The sequence below is a fragment of the Tinamus guttatus genome, unplaced genomic scaffold (genome assembly GCF_059628265.1).
Source record: "Tinamus guttatus ecotype Peru unplaced genomic scaffold, ASM5962826v1 Tinamus_guttatus_pri_ptg000902l, whole genome shotgun sequence".
Taxonomy (NCBI): Eukaryota; Metazoa; Chordata; class Aves; order Tinamiformes; family Tinamidae; genus Tinamus; species Tinamus guttatus.
Window position 1 is genome coordinate 6,922 of NW_028289436.1, and position 23,943 is coordinate 30,864.

The 23,943-nt window shown below is 62.6% G+C and overlaps 1 protein-coding gene across 1 annotated transcript in view; it reads left to right on the plus strand.

Moving 5' to 3' along the window:
- The first annotated feature begins 9,500 nt into the window (after window positions 1–9,500).
- LOC148591247 (cadherin-related family member 5-like) overlaps window positions 9,501–23,943 on the plus strand; it is a 30,859-nt gene continuing 16,416 nt past the window's right edge. The window contains exons 1-8 of the mRNA XM_088537931.1: window positions 9,501–9,591; window positions 11,261–11,487; window positions 12,541–12,600; window positions 12,673–12,765; window positions 14,033–14,119; window positions 14,233–14,343; window positions 19,946–20,116; window positions 23,727–23,817. Coding sequence (XP_088394057.1) covers window positions 9,501–9,591; window positions 11,261–11,487; window positions 12,541–12,600; window positions 12,673–12,765; window positions 14,033–14,119; window positions 14,233–14,343; window positions 19,946–20,116; window positions 23,727–23,817 — 931 coding nt within the window. The remainder of the gene's footprint in view (window positions 9,592–11,260; window positions 11,488–12,540; window positions 12,601–12,672; window positions 12,766–14,032; window positions 14,120–14,232; window positions 14,344–19,945; window positions 20,117–23,726; window positions 23,818–23,943) is intronic.

The window sequence follows — 23,943 nt, forward strand, 5'->3', positions numbered from 1 at the left end:
GGGCTCCAGGACAGGGGGGGCAGCAGGGACATCGGCTCCTTTGGGGACACCCAGGGCTGGGGCGGTGACAGGGACGCCCAGGAGCGGGGGGACACGCAAGGAAGGGGGGGCACAGGCTCCTTTGGGGACACTGGGGACAACAGGGAGGACACAGAGTCCTTTGGGGACAGGCGTGGCAGGGGGGGCACCGGGTCCTGTGGGGACATGTGGGGCAGGTGTGGGGCGCCATGGGGGGACCGGGCACCCAGTAGCACCAGGCTGGACAGGGGACCCCGCGGGACACCAGGGAGGACACGTAGGTCACGGCTGCGGCCTAGGCCATGGACCCGATGGTGGCCACAACCATGTGCAGAGCGGTGCTCATGGTCATGGTCACAGGGGTGTCCACAGTCGTGTCCATGGACGTGGTTGAGGCCACATGATTGAAGTCCATGGATGTGACTGCGGTCACGGTTGTGTCCACGGATGTGGTTGAGGTCATGATCGTGTCCATGGATGTGACTGAGGTCATGGTCGTGTCCACGGATGTGGCTGAGGTCACAGTTGTGTCCATGGATGTGGTTGAGGTCACGGTTGTGTCCATGGACATGGCTGAGGTCACGGTCATGTCCATGGATGTGACTGAGGTCATGGTCGTGTCCATGGATGTGGTTGAGGTCACGGTCATGTCCACAGACGTGGCTGAGGTCACAGTTGTGTCTGTGGACATGACTGAGGTTATGGTTGTGTCCATGGACGCGGTTGAGGTCACGGTCATTCCCATGGCCATGGTTGAGGTCATGGTTATGTCCGTGGATGTGGTTGAGGTCACAGTCGTGTCCATGGACGTGGATGAGGTCACGGTTGTGTCCATGGCCACGGTTGAGGTCATGAGCGTGTCTGTGGACATGGATAAGGTCATGGTTGTGTCCATGGAAGTGGTTGAGGTCACAGCCATGTCCTTGGTAATGGTTGGTGTCATGATCATGTCCATGTCCGTGGACCCGGTCATGGCTGTGGTCACAATCGTGGACATCACTATGATCATGGTCATCCGTGGTGGTGGCCATGGTCCCCATCACGGTCGTGGAAGAAGCTGTGGCCATGGTCACAGTCACATCCGTGACCACAGCGCATGTTGCGGTCATGCCTGTGGTCACCTCCATGAACACAGACTCTGGTCATGGTCATGACCATGGCCACGATCACGATCGTGGTCACAGCCACGGTCATGGTTATTGTCATGGCCATGGCCACGGTCATGATCGTGGTTACGGCCACGATCGTGGTTATTGTCATGGTCATGACCACGGCCACGATCACGATCGTGGTCACAGCCACGGTCATGGTTATTGTCATGGCCATGGCCACGGTCACGATTGTGGTCACAGACACGATCATGGTCACAGCCATGGTCATGGTTATTGTCATGGCCATGGCCACGATCGTGATCGTGGTCACAGCCATGGTTATTGTCATGGTCATGACCGTGGCCATGGTGATGGTTATTGTCATGGTCATGACCACGGCCACGATCATGATCGTGGTCACAGCCACGGTCATGGTCATGGTTATTGTCATGGTCATGGTCACAGCCACGGTCATGGTTATTGTCATGGTCATGACTGTGGCCACGGTCATGGTTATTGTCATGGTCATGTCCACGGCCATGGCCATGCTCATGGTGGTGACCATCTCAGGCCATGGTGCCACCAGCGCCGGGGACATCTCCATGGGGCTGCCCATGCTATGGGGGGGTCCCAGCTACTCGGGGACAGCCCCTGCATTGGGGGACAGGGGTAGCCCCACAGATGGGGACGGGGGAGCCCTGGGGGGGGTCGATGGGGCAGAAACGGGGGGCGAGGGGAAGGACCCCCCCCTCCACCTCCCCAGGGGGCCCCGGCGTCCGGGCCTACCTGCGGGCCATGGCTGCTGCCGGCGGCTGCGGGGCCCCCCCGGACGCCGGGGCCCCCCGCGCGGGGGAGGGCGGTGTCGGGTGGCGACACCTGATCGGGGGGCGGCGCCGGACGCCTGGGCCCTCTGTCACCAAGGGGGCGGGGCATCTGGGGGGAGTGGCCGCGGGGGGGACAACTGCGGGGGAGGGGGGTGGATGGGGAGACCCCACACTGCACCCATGGGTGCGCATGGGGGTTGTACACACAGGGACACGTGTGCACGGGGGTTGCACACACAGTGACACATGTGCACAGGGTTGCACGCACAGGGGTTGCACACACAGTGACACGCATGTCCAGGGGTTGTGCACACCCTGATGTGCGTGCACGGGCATTGCACACACAGTGACACACATGTCCAGGGGTTGCACACACAGTGACACATGTGCACAGGGACTGTGCACACCCTGACGTGTGTGCACGGGCATTGCACACACATTGACACACGTGTCCAGGGGTTGCACACACGGTGACATGCACGCACAGAGGTTGTGCACACCCTGACGTGCGTGCACAGGACTTGCACACACAGTGACACATGTGCACAGGGGTTGCACGCACAGGAACACGTGTGCACAGGGACTGTGCACACCCTGATGTGCATGCACGGGCATTGCACACACACTGACACACGTGTCCAGGGGTTGCACACACAGTGACACATGTGCACGGGGGTTGTGCACACCCTGCTGTGCGTGCACGGGAATTGCACACACAGTGACATGCGAGCACAGGGGTTGCACACACAGGGACACGTGTGCACAGGGACTGTGCACACCCTGACATGTGTGCACGGGCATTGCACACACATTGACACACGTGTCCAGGGGTTGCACACACAGTGACATGTGTGCACAGGGGCTGTGCACACCCTGATGTGTGTGCATGGGAATTGCACACACAGTGACACACGTGTCCAGGGGTTGCACACACAGTGACACATGTGCACAGGGGTTGCACGCACAGAGGTTGCACACACAGTGACATGCGTGCACAGGGGCTGTGCACACCCTGATGTGCGTGCACGGGAATTGCACACATGGTGACACGTGTGCACAGGGGTTGCACACACAGTGACACATGTGCATAGGGACTGTGCACACCATGACGTGCGTGCACGGGCATTGCACACACAGTGACACACGTGTCCAGGGGTTGCACACACAGTGACGCGTGAGCACAGGGGTTGTACGCTCCCTGACGTGTGTGCACGAGACTTGTACACACAGTGACACATGTGCACAGGGGTTGGGGACATACTGACGTGCATGCACGGACATCACACACACAGTGACACACGAGCACAGGTGTTGCACACACAGTGACACGTGTGCACAGGGGTTGTGCCCATCAAGACACACGTGCATGAGGGTTGTACCCATAGGGACATGCGTGCACAGGCATTGCACACATTGACGTGTGCGCAGGGCTTGCACACACACTGACACGTGTGCGCACAGGCTACCCTCACAGTGACATGTGCACACACGGGTTGTGCACACCCACATGCGTGCACAGGGGTTGCATGCCGATGTGCACACGCAGGGCTTGCACACGTGTGCGCGCTGCAACCATGCGCATGCACCCATGCGCATGCAGGTTTGCACGCGCAATGGGTCACAGCGGCCAGCGGGTGACAGGCACCTGCACCCGCCCCCAGGCCGGGGTGCCTGTGTCACCCGTGTCACCCGCCCGCGCTCATCCTCTTTGTCCCCAAAGCCGATTAGGGCGGATCAGCGCGCGGACACGGCCACTTATGTGGCCCCCGGCGGCCTCTGTATGTGGGGGGGGGACACACGCGCGTGGACATGGCTGTGCACCCCCCAGGTGGGCATGGGGACACGGGGACACACGTGGGGACACAGCCATGGATGCAGCCTGCACCCATGCAACCAGTGCAGCATAGCCATGCAGTGCAGCTGGTGCAGCAGGGCCAGTGCAATACAGCCTGTGCAGCACAGCCGGTGCAATACAGCCCGTGCAGTACAGGCAGTGCAGTACACCCGATGCAATACAGCCAATGCAGTGGGGCCGGTGCAGCGTAGCCAGTGCAGTACAGGCAGTGCAATACAGCCGGTGCAGTGGGGCCGGTGTAGTACACCTGGTGCAATACAGCCCATGCAGCACAGGCAGACCAGTACAGCCAGTGCAATACACTCGATACAATGGGGTGGGTGCAGTGTAGCCAGTGCAACGGACTGCCGTGCGGTACACCCGATGCAATACACCCAATGCAATACACCTGGTGCAGCAGGGCCAGTGCATTACACTCGGTGCATGGGGTCAGCAGAATACACCCTCTGCAATACACCCACTGCAGCACACCCGGTGCGGTACACCCCGTGACATACACCCTATGCAATACACCCTATGTGATACACCCCATGCAATACACCCCGTGGAGTACACCTGCTGCAGCACACCTGTTGCAATACACCCCATGCGGTACACCCGATGTGATACACCCCATGTGCTGCACCCTATGTGATACACCCCATGCAATACACCCCGCGGAGTACACCCCATGTGATACACCTGTTGCAATACACCCCATGCGGTACACCCGATGTGATACACCCTATGTGATACACCCCATGTGATACACCCCATGGAGTACACCCCATGGGGTACACCCACTGCAGCACGCCTGTTGCAATACACCCTATGCAGTACACCCGACGTGATACACCCCATGCAATACACCCCATGCGATACACCCGCGGCAGCCCGCCTGTTGCAATACACCCCATGCAGTACACCCGACATGATACACCCCATGCAATACACCCCATGCGATACACCCGCAGCAGCACGCCTGTTGCAATACACCCCACGCGCTACACCCTACCGGATACCCCCCCACGCGATACAGCCGGAGTCGCGCGGCCCCCCCGCGCCCCCCCCGCGCCCCCCCCGCGCCCGCCGCTCCGCCCTCCCCCCGGTCCCCCCCCCGCCGTTCCCGGTACCGCGGGCAGGTGAGCGGCGGCCACGCGCGACCGTGGGGTGGGGGGGGGGCCCGGACGCCGGGGCCCCGCGGTGGCCGGGGGGGGGCGGGGCAGGCAGATGGGGCCGAGCTCCCTCCCCCCCCCGCCCCCCCCGCGCCGCCCTCATTAGCTAATGAGCGCGGCAGGAGCCGGCGGCGGCGCCGAGCGCCCGCCCGCGGCCCCCGGACGCCGGGGCCCCCATGCAGCCCCCGGTGCGCCCGGGCTGGAAACGGTGAGAGGCGGCGGGGGGGGGGCGCGGGGCCGGTGTCCGTATCCCTGTCCCGTATCCCTGTCCCGTATCCCTGTCCCGTATCCCTGTCCCGTATCCTTGTCCGTAGCCTTGTCCCTGTCCTTGTCCCCTATCCTTGCCCCTATCCTTGCCCCTATCCTTGCCCCTAGCCTTGTCCCTAGCCTTGTCCCTAGCCTTGTCCCTATCCTTGTCTGTAGCCTTGTCCCTATCCTTGTCCCTAGCCTTGTCCCTAGCCTTGTCCCTATCCTTGTCCCCTATCCTTGTCCCCTATCCCTGTCCCTATCCCTGTCCCTATCCTTGTCCCCTATCCCTGTCCCTATCCTTGTCCCCTATCCTTGTCCCCTATCCTTGTCCCCTAGCCTTGTCCCTATCCTTGTCCCTATCCTCGTCCCTATCCTCGTCCCTAGCCTCGTTCCTAGCCTCGTCCGTATCCTTGTCCCGTATCCTTGTCCCTATCCTCATCCGTAGCCTTGTCCCGGCCGGTGTCCGAGCCGGTCCCGGCGCTGCGGACACGGAACCGCCGCGCTCGGGAGCAGGTCGGGAGCGTGCACGGGAGTGTGTCAGGAGGGTGCACAGCCGTGTGCAAGGAGCGTGCACAGGAGCGTGCAAGGAGTGTGCAAGGAGTGTGCATGGGAGCGTGTCAGGAGGGTGCACAGCCGTGTGCAAGGGTCGTGCATGGGAGCGTGCACAGGAGCGTGCACAGGAGCGTGTCAGGAGGGTGCACAGCCGTGTGCAAGGGTTGTGCATGGGAGCGTGCACAGGAGCGTGCAAGGAGTGTGCATGGGAGCGTGCCAGGGTCACTTCCATAGGTTTATTGGGAGAGTGCACAGGAGTGTGCAAGGGTTGTGTACAGGAGCACACAGGGTGCGTGTGAGGCCCGTGCAAGGGAGCGTGTCAGGATTGTGCACGGGAGCGTCTTGGGGCTCGGGTGGGAATGTGTCAGGATTGTGCAGGGAAGCGTGTTGGGGCCCTGCACAAGAGCGTGCAAGCACCGTGCACAGGAGTGTGCCAGGAGCTGTGATGGTAGCAGGTAAGGGCTGTGCGTGGGAGCGTGTCCGGGTTGTGCACAGGTGCGTGCAAGGGTCGTGCACAGGAGTGTGCCAGGGTGTGTGCAAGCAGCATGCACAGGAGCATGTCAGGATTGTGCAAAGGTGCGTGCCAGGGCCGTGCAAGGGAGCACGTCAGGATTGGTGACAGTAGTGTGCAAGCACCATGCACAGGAATGTGCCGGGGTGGTGCAAGGATGTGTCAGGGTGGTGCAAGGCGTGCACCAGGATGGTGCAAGGGAGCACACCAGGATGGTGCCAGGCTGTGCCCGGGCACACGTTGGGGCCGTGAGTGTGCAAGGCCGCACGGGACTCTGACACCATCACTCAGCCCGGTCCGTGCGTGGGCCAGGGCCACGTAATTGGGTTAGCGGGGTTGGGAGAGGGCACACGCGCGTGTCCGGGTGCACACGCGTGTGTCCGGGTGCACACGCGCGTGTCCGGGTGCACACGCAGGACAGGGTGCCCTGGGCATGCACACCTTGGGGGTAACTGCTATGCACGTGTGTGTGATGCTCTGCGTGCACAAGCGGCCGTCGGTGTGCACACGTGTGGGACACGGTGTGCACGGGGACCTGCACATGTGTACACACGTGGGGCATATTTTGGGTGTGCACAGGCGCACGTGTGTGTGCATGCGAGTGGAGCATGCTCTGTGTGCAGCGGGCTAAGTGCACACATGTATGTGCACGCTCCATGTGTCCCCGGCTGTGTGTGCACACGTGTGTGCACGCTCCGTGTGCCCAGGCTGGGTTTGCACACACGTGTGCGTGCTTTGTGTGCCCTGGCTGGGTTTGCACATGTGTGTGCATGTTCTGTTTGTACTAGGCTGGATTTGCTCATGTGTGTGCATGCTCCATGTGCCCCAGCTGGGTTTGCACACACGTGTGCATGCTCCATGTGTCCCAGCTGGGTTTGCATATGTGTGTGCACGCTCCGTGTGCCCTGGCTGGTTGCACATGTGTGCACACTCCGTGTGCCCCGGCTGGGTTGCACACGCATGTGCACGCTCTGTATGCCCTGGCTGGGTTGCACACATGTGTACACGCTCCATGTGCCCTGCCTGGGTTGCACACGCGTGTGCATGCTCTGTATGCCCTGGCTGGTTGCACATGTGTGCACGCTCCGTGTGCCCCAGCTGGGTTGTGTGCACGCTCCGTGTGCCCTGGCCAGGTTGCACACGCGTGTGCACGCTCCGTGTGCCCCGGCTGTGTTGCACACATGTGTGCACGCTCCGTGTGCTCCGGCTGTGTTGCACACGCATGTGCATGCTCCATGTGCCCCAGTTGTTTTGCACACGCGTGTGCACGCTCCATGTGCCCTGGCTGTTGCACACGCATGTGCACGCTCTGTGTGCCCCGGCTGTGTTGCACACGCGTGTGCATGCTCCGTGTGCCCCACCTGGGTTGCACACACGTGTGCATGCTCCATGCGCCCCAGCTCGGTTTGCACACGCTGTGCATGCTCCATGTGCCCTGGCTGTTGCACACGCGTGTGCACGCTCCATGTACCCCAGTTGTTTTGCACACGCGTGTGCACGCTCCGTGTGCCCCAGCTCGGTTTGCACACGCGTGTGCACGCTCCGTGTGCCCCAGCTGTGTTGCACACACATGTGCACGCTCCGTGTGCCCCAGCTCGGTTTGCACACGCGTGTGCACGCTCCATGTACCCCAGTTGTTTTGCACACCCGTGTGCACGCTCCGTGTGCCCTGGCTGTTGCACACGCGTGTGCACGCTCCATGTGTCCCAGCTGGGTTTGCACACACGTGTGCACGCTCCGTGTGCCCCAGCTGGGTTGCACACGCGTGTGCACGCTCCGTGTGCCCTGGCTGTTGCACACGCGTGTGCACACTCCGTGTGCCCTGGCTGTTGCACACGCGTGTGCACGCTCCCCGCACGCGCTGCTCTCTCCCAGGCTCAGCGCTGCCCCGGAGCGGCCGCGTCGCCCCACGGCTCCCTGGGACCCGCCAGCCCCCGGCGCTGCCGCGGTGAGAGCCCCACTGGGGACACGGGGACACGGGACACGGGGACACCCTCTCGGGAGCGCTGGGGACTCCAGGGCATGGGGGACCATAGAGGGACAGGACACAGGAGGCCTGGGGGACATGGGGACCCCACTGTAATGGCACCGAGGGGGTGGGGACAAGGGGGACATGTCGTGGTGGCATGGGTTACATTGAGGCAAGGTGGCGTGGCATGGCCAGCATGGGTGACAGTGGCACGGGTTGCATGGCCAGCATGGGTGACAGTGGCACGCGTAGCAGGGCATGGCTTGCACGGTTGGCCTGGGTGGTGGTGGCATGGGTGCATGGCCCGTGTGGGTGGCAGTGGTGGCATGGGTGGTGGTGGTGACATGGGTGGTGGTGGTGGCATGGGTTTCACGGCCAATGGTGGTGGCAGTGGCAACGGCACGGGTGGTGGTGGCACGGGTGGTGACAACGGCGTGGGTGCTAGTGTGTGGCCCATGTGGGTGGTGGTGGCAATGGCACAGGTGACACGGGTGGTGACAATGGCATGGGTGCTAGTGCATGGCCCATGTGGTGGTGGTGGCAATGGCACGAATGGTGGTGGCACGGGTGGTGACAATGGCACGGGTGCTAGTGCATGGCCCATGTGGTGGTGGTGGCAATGGCACGGGTGGTGGCAATGGCACGGGTGCCAGTGCATGACCCATGTGGGCAGTGATGGCAATGGCATGGGTGGTGGTGGCACGGGTGGTGACAATGGCACGGGTGGTGGTGGCACGGGTGGTGGCAATGGCACAGGTGCTAGTGCATGGCCCATGTGGGTGGTAGTGGCAATGGCATGAATGGTGGTGGCATGGGTGGTGGCAATGGCACGTGTGGTGGTGGCAATGACACGGGTGGTGACAATGGCACAGGTGGCACGGGCGGTGGCAATGGCACAGGTGCTAGCGCATGGCCCATGTGGTGGTGGTGGCAATGGCATGGGTGGTGACAATGGCACGGGTGGTGGTGGCAATGGCACGGGTGGCAATGGCACGGGTGGTGGCAATGGCACGGGTGGCACGGGTGGTGGCAATGGCACAGGTGCTAGTGCATGGCCCATGTGGGTGGTGGTGGCAATGGCACGGGTGGCGGTGGCAATGGCACAGGTGGTGGCAATGGCATGGGTGGTGGTGGCACGGGTGGTGGCAATGGCACGGGCGGTGGTGGCAATGACATGGTTGGTGACAATGTCACGGCTGGCATGCTCTGCCCGTCCCGCGCGGGTGGCAGTGGCGTGGCAGTGGCATGGCGTGGCGGCGGCACGGCGTGGCGTGACGATGGCATGGCACGGCGCCGCGGGTGGCAGCATGCGGGCACCGCGCGGCCTGGCCCTCCTGGCCACCTGCCTGGCACTGCAGCTGGCCACGGGTGAGCAGCACGGGGACACGGGGGGACAGCGGGGGTTGGGGACCTGGGGACGGGGGCACAGGTCTTGGGGACACAGGACATGGGGACCTTGGGCCATGGGGACCTTAGGACACGGGGACTTGGGGGATTGAGACACTGGGGATGGTGACAAGGGCCATGGGGACCTTGGGACATGGGGAATTGGAAGATGGCACCTCTGGAGATGGCCCTGGGGATGGGGACCTGGGGACGGGGGCACAGGTCTTGGGGACACAGGACATGGGGACCTTGGGCCATGGGGACCTTAGGACACGGGGACTTGGGGGATTGAGACACTGGGGATGGTGACAAGGGCCATGGGGACCTTAGGACATGGGGACTTGGAAGATGGGACCTCTGGAGATGGCCCTGGGGATGGGGACCTGGGGAAGGGGACCTGGGGATGGGGACACAGGTCATTGAGACACAGGACATGGGGACCAAGGGCATTGGGACACTGGGAATAGGTCCTGGGGATGGTGACAAGGGCCATGGGGACCTTAGGACATGGGGACCTGGAAGATGGGAGCCATGGAGATGGCCCTGGGAATGGGGACATGGGGAAGGGGCCTTGGGGATGGGGACCCAGGGGATGAGGCCATGAGGACCTCAGGACATGAGGACCATGGGGACGGAGACCCCCGGAGTGGGGACCCTGGGGATGGGGACACGGGGATGGGGATGAAGGGATGGGGACCCTGGGAGAGGAGGAGTGCAGGGATGGGGACACGGGGATGGGGACATGGGAATGGGGACCCTGGGAGAGGAGGAGCGCAGGGATGGGGACACGGGGATGGGGACGCGGTGATGGGGACATGGAAATGAGGACCCTGGGGGAGGAGGAGGGCAGAGATGGGGACATGGGGATGGGGACACGGGAATGGGGACCCTGGGAGAGGAGGAGGGCAGAGATGGGGACACGGGGATGGGGACACAGGGATGGGGACGCGGTGATGCGGTCATGGGAATGGGGACCCTGGGAGGAGTGCAGGGATGGGGACACAGGGATGGGGACATGGGAATGGGGACCCTCGGAGAAGAGGAGGGCAGAGATGGGGGACACAGGGCTGGGGACACAGGGCTGGGGACACAGGGCTGGGGACACGAGGATGGGGACATGGGGATGGGGATGCAGGGATGGGGATGCAGGGATGGGGACATGGGGATGGGGACCCTGGGAGAGGAGGAGGGCAGAGATGGGGACACGGGGCTGGGGACACGGGGCTGGGGACACGGGGTTGGGGACATGGGGATGGGGACATGGGATGGGGATGCAGGGATGGGGACCCTGGGAGAGGAAGAGCACAGGGCTGGGGACACGGGGCTGGGGACATGGTGATGGGACACGGTGATGGGACACGGGGCTGGGGACACGGGGCCGGGACACGGGGCCGGGACATGGGGCTGGGGACATGGGAATGGGGACACGGGGCTGGGGACACGGTGATGGGACACGGGGCTGGGGACATGGGAATGGGGACACGGGGCTGGGACACGGGGCTGGGGACACGGTGATGGGACACGGGGCTGGGGACACGGGGCCGGGACACGGGGCTGGGACACGGGGCTGGGGACGTGGGAATGGGGACACGGGGCTGGGGACACGGGGCCGGGACACGGGGCCGTCTCCCTGAGCGGGCGCCCCCGGCAGCCGGCGCCGACCGCTGCAGCGGCTTCGGGAACGTGTTTGCGGAGATCGCGGAGAACAGCGCCCACGGGAGCCTGGTGGCCCGGCTGCCACCGGCGGCGGGGGACGCGGGGGACGCGGGCGCCGCGGGGCTGCGGCTCTGCCTGGCCGGCGCCGACGCCGCCTGGTTCTACCTGGACGGCCGCTCCGTGCGGCTCAACGTGTCCGCGGAGCGCGCGCTGGACCGCGAGGTGCCCACGCGCGGCGTCCGTGCCCACCTGTGTCCTGTCCCCACCTGCATCCTCCTGTGCCCACCTGTATCTTCCTGTGCCCATCTGTATCCTGTGCCCATCTGCATCCTGTCCCCATCTGCATCCTCCAGGGCCTTTCTGTCCCCTCCTGTGTCCTCCTGTGCCCACCTGCATCCTCCTGTGCCCACCTGTATCCTGTGCCCATCTGCATCCTCCAGGGCCTTTCTGTCCCCTCCTGTGTCCTCCTGTCCCCACCTGCATCCTCCTGTCCCCATCTGCATCCTCCAGTCCCTTTCTGTCCGCATCTGCATCCTCCTGTGCCCACCTGTGTCCTGTCCCCATCTGCATCCTCCTGTCCCCATCTGCATCCTCCAGTCCCCTTTTGTCCCCTCCTGCATCCTCCAGTCCCCACCTGCATCCTCCAGGGCCTTTCTGTCCCCTCCTGTGTCCTCCTGTCCCCACCTGTATCCTCCTGTCCACATCTGCATCCTCCAGTCCCTTTCTGTCCCCTCCTGTGTCCTCCTGTCCCCACGTGAATCCACTCTGCATCCATCTCCGCATCCATCCAAGCCACATCCATGTGGATGGTCCACATCCATCTCCACATCTGCACAAATCCACCCACCCTCCATCCATCCATCCATCGGTCTGTCCATCCATCCGTCCATCCATCCGTCCATCCATCCGTCCATCCATCCATCGGTCCGTCCATCCATCCATCCATCCATCCATCCATCCATCCATCCATCCATCCGTCCATCCATGCTAGTCCCTGTCCTGCATCCCACGGCTATCCCGCCCCCATCCCACATCCTCCTGCCTCTATCCTATGTCCTCCTGCTTCCATCCCGCATCCATCCCAAATCCTCCCACATCCATCCCAAATCCTCCTGCCTCCTCCCCACGTCCCCCTGCAGCCACCAGGTCCCCTCCCTGTCCCCCCCATTCACCCGCCCATGGGACACCCATCCCGGGTAGGGGGGATCCCACTCGTGCCGGGGGCGGGCGCTGTCCCCGTCCCCGTCCCCGTCCCCGCGTGACGCCCCGTTGCAGGAGCTGGAGTCGCCGGTGCTGATGGTGGCCCTGACGTGCGCCGAGGACGGCTTCTCACCGGTACGGAGGGCATGGGGGTGCCACGCGGTGCCACGCGGTGCCACCGTGTCCCCACGGCCCCTGTCCCCGCAGGTCGAGTACCGCATCATCGTGCAGGTCCTCAATGAGAACGACAACCGGCCCCGGTTCCTGGGGGCCTCGGTGCTCACCCACAACGTCAGCGAGGTGACAGGGACGGGGACGGGGATGGGGACAGGGATGGCATGGGAATGGAGACTAGAATGGCACAGGGATGAGGATGGCACAGGGACAGGGATGGGGACAGGGATGCGCAGGGATGGGGATATGGGGAGAGAAGGCACAGGGATGGGGATGGGGATGGGGACAAGGAAAGCATGGGGATGGGGATGGGGACGGGGAGGGCACAGGGATGAGGATGGGGATGGCACAGGGACAGGGGTGGGGACAGGGAGGGTGCAGGGATGGGGACAGGGAAAGCATGAGGATGGGGACAGGGAGGGCGCAGGGATGGGGATGGGGACAGGGATGCACAGGGATGGGGATACAGGGAGAGAAGGCACAGGGATAGGGACAAGGAAAGCATGGGGATGGAGACAGGGAGAGCACAGGGATGGGGATGGGGACAAGGAAAGCATGGGGATGGGAATGGGGACAGGGAGGGCACAGGAATGGGGATGGGGACAGGGACGGCATGGGAATGGAGACTAGAATGGCACGGGGATAAGGATCGGGATGGCACAGGGATGGGGATGGGAGAGAGAAGGCACAGGGATGGGGACAGGGAAAGCATGGGGATGGAGACAGGGAGGGCGCAGGGATGGGGATGGGAACAGGGATGCACAGGGATGGGGATACAGGAAGAGAAGGCACAGGGATAGGGACAGGAAAAGCATGGGGATGGGGACAGGAAAAGCATGGGGATGGGGATGGCATGGGGATGTCATGGGAATGGGGACTAGAATGGCACAAAAATGGGGATGGGGATGGGAATGGCACAGGGATGGGGATAAGGGAGAGAAGGGACAGGGATGGGGACAGGGAAAGAATGGGGATGGGGACAGGGAGGGCACAGGGATGGGGATGGGAACAGGGGTGGGAATGTGGACAGGGATGGGACAAGAATGGACCTGGATATGGGGGCAGTGACAGGGAAAAGACTAGGGATGGGAATGGGGGTGGGAAAAGGGACGCTGGGGACAGGGGCAACTGTGGAAGAGGGACCGGAATGGGGATGGGAATAGGGACGTTGGGGACAGGGACGACTGCAAAAGAGGGACCAGAATGGGGATGGGAATAGGGACACTGGGGACAGTGACAACTGGTGCCAAGGGCAGATGGGACACCCAGAGGGTGCCCTGGCGGGCCGGGGGCTCCCACGAGGAATCGAGGAGCAGGACGGGCGCCGGGTGGGCCGGGCCACCGCGCGGGGACACGCAGGGGACAGCGGGTGACAGGGCCACCCGCGTGGCAGCTGGCGGCCGTGCACTCGGTGGTGTTCAGCGCGCAGGCGGAGGACGCCGACGGCGACACGCTCATGTACGTCCTCGACACGGCCTCGGTGAGTGCCGCGGGGCCCCGGCGTCCGGGGGCGGGGATGAGCGGGCAGCGCGGGGCCGCGCGGGGGCGGCCGGGCCATCTGCCACCGCTGTCACCCTGTCACCCTGTCCCCAGCCCGACGCCAGGTACTTCCGCATCGACCTGCCCAACAGCGGCCGCGTGGTGCTGGCGCGGGCGCTCGACTTCGAGACCAAGCAGCAGCTGGACGTGGTGGTGCACGCCGTGGTGAGCACGCGTGCAGGGATGCGCTCGTGTGCGAGCATGCATGTGTGCAATGCAGCGGGGGCGTGTGCAATGGGTGCATGCACTGGAAGGGTGCAGGGATGCGTGTGCAAGCACACGTGCGTGCAATGCAGAAGGGGTGTGTGCAATGGGTGCGTGCAATGGGTGCACGCACTGGAAGGGTGCAGGGATGTGTGTGCAAGCACACATGTGTACATTGCAGCAGGGGTGTGTGCAATGGGTGCATGCACTGGAAGGGTGTAGGGATGCATGTGCAAGCACATGTGTGTGAAATGCATGCATGAGCTGGAAGGGTGCAGGGATGCGTGTGCAAGCACACATGTGTGCAATGCAGCGGGGGGGTGTGCAATGGGTGCATGTGCTGGAAGGGTGCAGGGATGCATGTGCAAGCACACACGTGTGCATTGCAGCAGCGGTGTGTGCAATGGGTGCATGCACTGGAAGGGTGCAGGGATGCGTGTGCAAGCACACGTGTGTGCAATGCAGCGGGGGTGCGTGCAATGGGTGCATGCACTGGAAGAGTGGAGGGATGCATATGCAAGCACATGTGTGTGCAATGCAGCAGGGGTGTGTGCAATGGGTGCATGCACTGGAAGAGTGGAGGGATGCATGTGCAAGCACACGTGTGTGCATTGCAACAGGGATGGGTGCATGCACTGGAAGGGTGCAGGGATGTGTGTGCAAGCACACGTGTGTGCATTGCAGCAGGGGTGTGTGCAATGGGTGCATGCACTGGAAGAGTGGAGGGATGCATGTGCAAGCACACGTGTGTGCATTGCAGCAGGGGTGTGTGCAATGGGTGCATGCACTGGAAAGGTGTAGGGATGTGCGTGCAAGCACATGTGTGTGCATTGCAGCAGGGGTGTGTGCAATGCGTGCATGCACTGGAAGAGTGGAGGGATGCGTGTGCAAGCCCATGTGTGTGCAATGCAGCAGGGGTGTGTGCAATGGGTGCACGCACTGGAAGAGTGGAGGGATGCGTGTGCAAGCCCATGTGTGTGCAATGCAGCAGGGGTGTGTGCAATGGGTGCACGCATTGGAAGAGTACAGGGATGTGTGTGCAAGCACACGTGTGTGCAATGGGTGCATGCACTGGAAGGGTGCAGGGATACGTGTGCAAGCACATGTGTGTGCAATGCAGCAGGGGTGTGTGCAATGGGTGCATGCACTGGAAGAGTGGAGGGATGCGTGTGCAAGCACACGTGTGTGCATTGCAGCAGGGGTGTGTGCAATGGGTGCATGCACTGGAAGAGTGGAGGGATGCATATGCAAGCACACGTGTGTGCAATGCAGCAGGGGTGTGTGCAATGGGTGCATGCACTGGAAGAGTGGAGGGATGCGTGTGCAAGCACACGTGTGTGCAATGCAGCAGGGGTGTGTGCAATGGGTGCGTGCAATGGAAGAGTACAGGGATGTGTGTGCAAGCACACGTGTGTGCAATGCAGCAGGGGTGTGTGCAATGGGTGCGTGCAATGGATGCATGCACTGGAAGGGTGTGGGGATGCGTGTGCAAGCACACGTGTGTGCAACGGGTGCATGCACTGGAAGGGTGCAGGGATGCATGTGCAAGCACACGTATGTGCATTGCAGCAGGGGTGTGTGCAATGGAAGGATGTAGGGATGCATGTGCAAGCACACGTGTGTGCATTGCAACAGGGATGGGTGCATGCACTGGAAGGGTGCAGGGATGCGTGTGCAAGCACACGTGTGTGCAATGCAGCAGGGGTGTGTGCAATGGAAGGATGTAGGGATGCGTGTGCAAGCATGCACGCGTGCAATGCAGCCCCGGTGTACGCATTGGAGGGGTGCAGGGATGTGTGTGCGAGCACACGTGTGCATGCAATGGGGGGGTGCATGGACTGGAGTGCTGCAGTGATGCATGCTCAAGCATGCGTGCATGCATTGCAGCAAAGGGTGCATGCAACACGGTACATGCCCTGGAGGGGCTCAGGGATGCGCGTGCAATGACACACGCGTGTGCCCCGTGCTGGGGGGACACGTGCAGGTGTCCACGGGTGCACGGTACCCTCCCCCACCCCGCGCCGAGCTCGTTAGCGGCCCCGGCGCCTTCCCCGCTAATTGGGGGCGACGTGATCTCGTCAGCGCCCCGCCGCTGCCCTCAATCCCCCTTTTTAATTTCCCTAATTGCGCTAAGGCGGCCCTAATGGCCGGCGCATCCGGCCTGACCCCCCCGCGGCACCGGCGCCGCCGCAGGTGTCACCGGCTCCGTGGCAGCAGCCCCGTGTCCCCGTCCTGCCCTGTGTCCTGCGGGTCCTGGTGCGCTGGGGGGGGTCCCTGTGTCCTGGAAATCCTGGTGCATTGGGGGTCCCTGTGCACTGATGGTCCTGGTGCCACCAGGGTCCCTGTGCCCAGGGATCTTGGTGCAATGGGGGTCCCCATGCCCAGGGATCCTGTGCACTGATGGTCCTGGTGCCATGGGGGTCCCTGTGCATTGGGGTCCCTGTGCACTGATGGTCCTGGTGCCACCAGGGTCCCTGTGCCCAGAGATCCTGGTGCAATGGGGGTCCCCATGCCCAGGGTCCCTGTGCATTGGTGGTCCTGGTGCCACGGGGGTCCCTGTGCATTGGGGTCCCTGTGCACTGATGGTCCTGGTGCCACCAGGGTCCCTGTGCCCAGAGATCCTGGTGCAATGGGGGTCCCCATGCCCAGGGTCCCTGTGCATTGGTGGTCCTGGTGCCACGGGGGTCCCTGTGTCCTGGAAATCCTGGTGCCACGGGGGTCCCTGGGCATTGGGGTCCCTATGCCCTGACGGTCCTGGTGCCACCAGGGTCCCTGTGCCCAGGGGTCTTGGTGCAATGGGGGGGGGAGGGTCCCCATGCCCAGGGTCCCTGTGCATTGGTGGTCCTGGTGCCATGGGGGTCCCTGGGCATTGGGGTCCCTGTGCATTGATGGTCCTGGTGCCACCAGGGTCCCTGTGCCCAGAGATCCTGGTGCAATGGGTGTCCCCATGCCCAGAGTCCCCTGTGCATTGATGATCCTGATGCCACGGGGGTCCCTGTGCCCAGGGCTCTTGGTGCAATGGGGGGATCCCCATGCCCGGGGTCCCTGTGCATTGATGGTCCTGGTGCCATGGGGGTCTCTGGGCATTGGGGTCCCTGTGCACTGATGGTCCTGGTGCCACCAGGGTCCCTGTGCCCAGGGGTCCTGGTGCAATGGGTGTCCTCATGCCCAGGGTCCTTGTGCATTGATGGTCCTGGTGCCACCAGGGTCCCTGTCCCTTGGGCATCCCAGTGCCCTGGGGGTCCCCATGCCCTGAGGGTCCCTCTGCTTTGGGGGTCGCTGTGCCCAGGGGTCCTGGTGCCATGGTGGGTCCCTGTGCATTGATGGTCCCGGTGCCCTGGGGGTCTCTGTGCCTTGGGTGTCCCAGTGCCCTGGGGGTCTCTGTGCATGGGGGTCCCTGTGTCCAGGATCCCTGTGCATTGATGGTCCTGGTGCCACCGGGGTCCCTGTCCCTTGGGTGTCCCAGTGCCCTGGGGGTTTCTGTGCACTGGGGTCCCTGTGCATTGATGGTCCTGGTGCCAGCAGAGTCCCTGTGTCCAGGGGTCACGGTGCAATGGGTGTCCCCATGCCCAGGGTCCTTGTGCATTGGTGGCCCTGGTGCCATGGGGCTCCCTGGGCATTGGGGTCCCTGTACCCTGTGGTCTCTGTGCCCTGGGGGTCCCCATGCCCTGAGGGTCCCTTTGCTTTGGGGGTCGCTGTGCCCATGGGGGTCCTGGTGCAATGGGTGTCCCCATGCAAAGGGTCCCTGTGCATTAATGGTCCTGGTGCCACCGGGGTCCCTGTGCATGGGGGTCCTAGTGCCATGGGTGTCCCCATGCCCAGGGTCTCTGTGCATTGATGGTCCTGGTGCCATGGGGGTCCCTGTGCCCAGGGGTCCTGGTGCAATGGGTGTCCCCATGCCCAGGGTCCCTGTGCACTGATGGTCCTGGTGCCACGGAGGTCCCTGTCCCTTGGGCATCCCAGTGCCCTGGGGGTCCCCATGCCCTGGGGGGGTCCCTTTGCTTTGGGGGTCGCTGTGCCCAGGGGTCCTGGTGCAATGGGGGTCCCCATGCAAAGGGTGCCTGTGCACTGATGGTCTTGGTGCCACGGGGGTCCCTGTGCATGGGGGTCCTGGTGCCATGAGTGTCCCCATGCCCAGGGTCCCTGTGCATTGGTGGTCCTGGTGCCACGGAAGCCCCTGTCCCTTGGGTGTCCCAGTACCCTGGGGGTCTCTGTGTCCCCCATGCCCTGAGGGTCCCTCTGCTTTGGGGGTCCCTGTGCCCAGGGGTCCTAGTGCCACGGGAGTCCCTGTCCCTTGGGCATCCCAGTGCTCTGGGGGTCCCCATGCCCTGAGAGTCCCTCTGCTTTGGGTGTCCCTGTGTCCAGGGGTCCTGGTGCAATGGGTGTCCCCATGCCCAGGGATCCTGCGCATTGATGGTCCTGGTGCCATGGGGGTCTCTGGGCATTGGGGTCCCTGTGCATTGATGGTCCTGGTGCCACCAGGGTCCCTGTTCCCAGGGGTCTTGGTGCAATGGGGGGGGTCCCCATACCCAGGGTTCCTTGTGCATTGATGTTCTTGGTGCCATGGGGGTCCCTGGGCATTGGGGTCCCTGTGCATCAATGGTCCTGGTGCCATGGGGGTCCCTGTGTCCAGGGGTCCTGGTGCCACCGGGGTCCCTGTGCATTGGGGTCCCTGTGCACTGATGGTCCTGGTGCCACGGAGGTCCCTGTCCCTTGGGCATCCCAGTGCCCTGGGGGTCCCCATGCCCTGAGGGTCCTTCTGCTTTGGGGGTCACTGTGCCCAGGGGTCCTGGTGCCACGGGGGTCCCCAAGCCCAGGGTCCCTGTGCAGTGGTTGTCCTGGTGCCATGGGGGTCCCTGTGCCCAGGGGTCCTAGTGCCACAGGGGTCCCTGTCCCTTGGGCATCCCAGTGCCCTGGGGGTCCCCATGCCCTGAGGGTCCCTCTGCTTTGGTGGTTGCTGTGTCCAGGGGTCCGGGTGCAATGGGTGTCCCCATGCAAAGGGTCCCTGTGCATTGGTGATCCTGGTGCCACCGGGGTCCCTGTGCCCAGGGGTCCTGGTGCAATGGGGGTCCCTGTGCCCAGGGATCCTGTGCATTGGTGGTCCTGGTGCCATGGGGGTCCCTGGGCATTGGGCTCCCTGTGCATTGATGGTCCTGGTGCCACCAGGGTCCCTGTGTCCAGAGGTCACGGTGCAATGGGTGTCCCCATGCCCAGGGTCCTTGTGCATCGATGGTCCTGGTGCCATGGGGGACCCTGTGCCCAGGGGTCTTGGTGCAATGGGTGTCCCCATGCCCAGGGTCCCTGTGCACTGATGGTCCTGGTGCCACGGGGGTCCCTGTCCCTTGGGCATCCCAGTGCCCTGGGTGTCCCCATGCCCTGTGGGTCCCTCTGCTTTGGGGGTCGCTGTGTCCAGGGCTCCTGGTGCCATGGGGGGGTCCCAGTGTCCTTGTCCCCATGCGGGCGCACGACGGGCACCGGGGCCACCCGGTGTCCCCGCGGCGCCCGGTGTCCCCGCGGCGCGCGGTGCCGGGTCCCCGTCCCCCACGGCGCGCGGTGCCCGCAGGAGATGAGCACCAAGGAGCGCTTCAACGCGTCGGCGCGCATCCGCGTCCACGTGCAGGACGGCGACGACCAGTACCCGCAGTTCCTGCCCTGCAGCCGCCGCAGCCTGCGCGGCGCCTCGGTGTGCGTGAGCCCCGTGTACCGCGCCAACGTCACCGAGGGCGAGCTGCAGGTGATGGCGCCGCGCTGGGCCGGGCCGTGCCATGCCATGCTGTGCTGTGCCCTTCTGTGTTGTTCTGTGTCATGCTGTGCTGCTCCATGCCATTCCATGTCGTTCCATGCCATGCCATGCTGTGCTGTGCCCTTCTGCGTTGTTCTGTGTCACATTGTGCTATTCCGTGCTGCTCCATGCCGTTCCATGCCGTTCCATGCCATTCTATGCTGTGCTATGCTGTGCCATTCTGCATTGTTCTGTGCCATGCTGTGCCATGCCGTGCTACTCCATGCCATTCCATGTTGTTCCATGCATGCTGTGCCATTCTGTGTTGTTCTGTGTCACGTTGTGCTATTCCGTGCTGGTCCATGCCATTCCATGCTGATCCATGCCGTTCCATGTCGTTCCATGCCGTGCTATGCTATGCTGTGCCCTTCTGCGTTGTTCTGTGCCATGCCGTTCCACGCTGTGCCATTCTGTGCCATGCTGTGCCATGCCGCGCTGCTCCATGTCATTCCGTGCTGCTCCACGCCATTCCATGTCGTTCCATGCCGTGCTATGCTGTGCTGTGCCATTTTGCATTGTTCTGTGTCACATCATGCTATTCCGTGCTGGTCCATGCCATTCCATGCTGATCCATGCCGTTCCATGTCGTTCCATGCCATGCTATGCTATGCTGTGCCATTCTGTGTTGTTCTGTGCCATGCGGTTCCACGCTGTGCCTTTCCACGCTGTGCCATTCTGTGCCATTCTGTGCCATGCCATGCTGGTCCATGCCATTCCGTGCTGCTCCATGCCATTCCATGTCGTTCCATGCCATGCTATGCTATGCTGTGCCCTTCTGCGTTGTTCTGTGCCATTCTGTGCCATGCCGTGCTGGTCCATGTCATTCCGTGCTGCTCCATGCCGTTCCATATTGTTCCATGCCATGCCATGCTATGCTGTGCCCTTCTGCGTTGTTCTGTGTCACGTTGTGCTATTCCGTGCTGGTCCATGTCATTCCGTGCTGGTCCATGCCATTCCGTGCTGCTCCATGCCGTTCCATGTCATTCCATGCCATGCTATGCTATACTGTGCCCTTCTGCATTGTTCTGTGCCATGCTGTGCCATGCCGTGCTGCTCTGTGCCATTCCATGTCGTTGCATGCCATGCTATGCTATGCTCTGCCATTCTGCGTTGTTCTGTGCCATGCCGTTCCACGCTGTGCCATTCTGTGCCATGCTGTGCCATGCCGTGCTGCTCCATGTCATTCCGTGCTGCTCCATGCCGTTCCATGTCATTTCATGCCATGCTATGCTGTGCCATGCCATGCTGGTCCATGTCATTCCGTTCTGTGCTATGCCTTTCCACGCTGTGCCATTCTGTTCCATGCTGTGCCATGCCATGCTGGTCCATGTCATTCCGTGCTGCTCCACGCCGTTCCATGTCGTTCCATGCCATGCTATGCTATACTGTGCCATTCTGCATTGTTCTGTGCCATGCTGTGCCATGCCGTGCTGTTCCGTGCCATTCCATGTCGTTCCATGCCATGCTCTGCTATACTGTGCCATTCTGTGTTGTTCTGTGTCACGTCATGCTATTCCACGCTGGTCCATGTCATTCCGTGCTGCTCCACGCCGTTCCATGCCATGCTATGCTATGCTGTGCCATTCTGCGTTGTTCTGTGCTATGCTGTGCCATGCCGTGCTGCTCCGTGCCATTCCATGTCGTTCCATGCCATGCTATGCTATTCTGTGTTGTTCTGTGCCATGCCGTGCTGGTCCATGTCATTCCGTGCTGCTCCATGCCGTTCCATGTCGTTCCATGCCATGCTATGCTGTGCCATTCTGTGCCATGCCGTGCTGGTCCATGTCATTCCGTGCTGCTCCATGCCGTTCCATGTCGTTCCATGCCATGCTATGCTGTGCCATTCCGTGCTGGTCCATGTCATTCCATGTCGTTCCATACCATGTTGTGTTGTTCCGTGCCATGCTGTGTTGTGCCCTGTTGTGTGCTTTTCCGTGTCATTCTGTGCCATTCCCTGTTGTTCCGTGCCACTTCATGTCATTCCCTGCCATTCCATCCTGTGTCATTCCCTGCCATTCTGTGCCATGCCGTTTTGTGCCATTCCATGCCCTTCTGTGCTTTTCCATGGTGTTCCATGTCATTCTGTGCCATTTCATGTCATTCTCTGCCATTCCGTGCTGTGCCATGCCCTACTGTGCCATGCCATGCCATGCTGTGTCATTCCCTGCCATTCTGTGCTGTGCCCTGCTGTGCTGTTCCATGCCATTCCATGCTGTTCTGTGTCATTCCATGCCATTTCATGTCACTCCCTGGCATTCTAGGCCGTGCCACACCATTTCATGTCATTCCATGCCATTCCATGCCATGCCATGCCACACCGTGTCACTCCCTGCCATTCCGTGTCACACTGTGCAGTGCTATTCCGTGCCATTCCATGTTGTTCTGTGTCATTCCCTGCCATTCCATGCCGTTCTGTGCCATGCCACACTGTGTCATTCCCTGTCATGCTGTGCTGTGCTATTCCGTGCCGTTCCGTGCCATGCCATGCTGTACTGTGTCATTCCGTGCCATTCCGTGCCGCTCCGTGCCATTCCGTGCCGTGCCATGTCGTTCCATGCCATGCTGTGCTGTGTCATTCTGTGCCATGCCATGCCATTCCGTGCCGTTCCATGCCGTGCCATGCCGTGCCATGCTGTGCTCTGTCATTCCGTGCCATTCCGTGCCGCTCCGTGCCATTTCGTGCCGTGCCATGTCGTTCTGTGCCATGCTGTGCTGTGCTATTCCGTGCCATGCCATGCCGTGCTGTGTCATTCCATGCCATTCTGTGCCATTTCGTGCTGTGTCGTTCCGTGCCATGCTGTGTTGTGCCATTCTGTGTCATTCCCTGCCGTTCTGGGCCATTCCCTGCCGTTCCGTGTCACTCTGTGCCATTCCGTGCCATTCCATGCCATGCCGTGCCATGCCGTGCCATGCTGTGCTGTGTCATTCCATGCCATGCCGTGCCATGCTGTGCCATGCTGTGCTGTGTCATTCCGTGCCATTCCATGCTGCTCCGTGCCATTTCGTGCCGTGCCATGTCGTTCCGTGCCATGCTGTGCTGTGCTATTCCGTGCCATGCCATGCCATGCTGTGCTGTGTCATTCCATGCCATTCTGTGCCATTTCGTGCCATGCCATTCCGTGCCGTGCCATGTCGTTCCGTGCCATGCTGTGCTGTGCCATTCTGTGTCATTCCCTGCCGTTCTGTGTCATTCCCTGCCATTCCGTGTCATTCTGTGCCATTCCGTGCCATTCCATGCCATGCCGTGCCATGCTGTGCCATGCCGTGCCATGCTGTGCTGTGTCATTCCATGCCATGCCGTGCCATGCTGTGCCATGCTGTGCTCTGTCATTCCGTGCCATTCCGTGCTGCTCCGTGCCATTTCATGCCGTGCCATGTCGTTCCGTGCCATGCTGTGCTGTGCTATTCCGTGCCATGCCGTGCCATGCTGTGCCGTGTCATTCTGCGCCGCTCCGTGCCATTCCGTGCTGTGCCATGTCGTTCCGTGCCATGCTGTGCTGTGCCATTCCATGCCATTCCATGCCATTCCATTCCATTCCATGCCATGCCGCCCTTCCCGCAGGCCGGCCCGCTGCGCTTCGCCCCCGGCGCGGTGCACGCTGAGGACGGGGACCGGGGCCTGCGGGCGCCCATCACCTACTCCCTGCTCGCAGGTACGGGGGGCACGCGCGCGTGCAACGGGGCGCGCGTGCAACGGGACGCGCGTGTGAGCACAGACAGCAGCACGGGCGTGCAAACACCTGAGCACGCTCACACGAGCGTGCAAACACAAGAGCGCG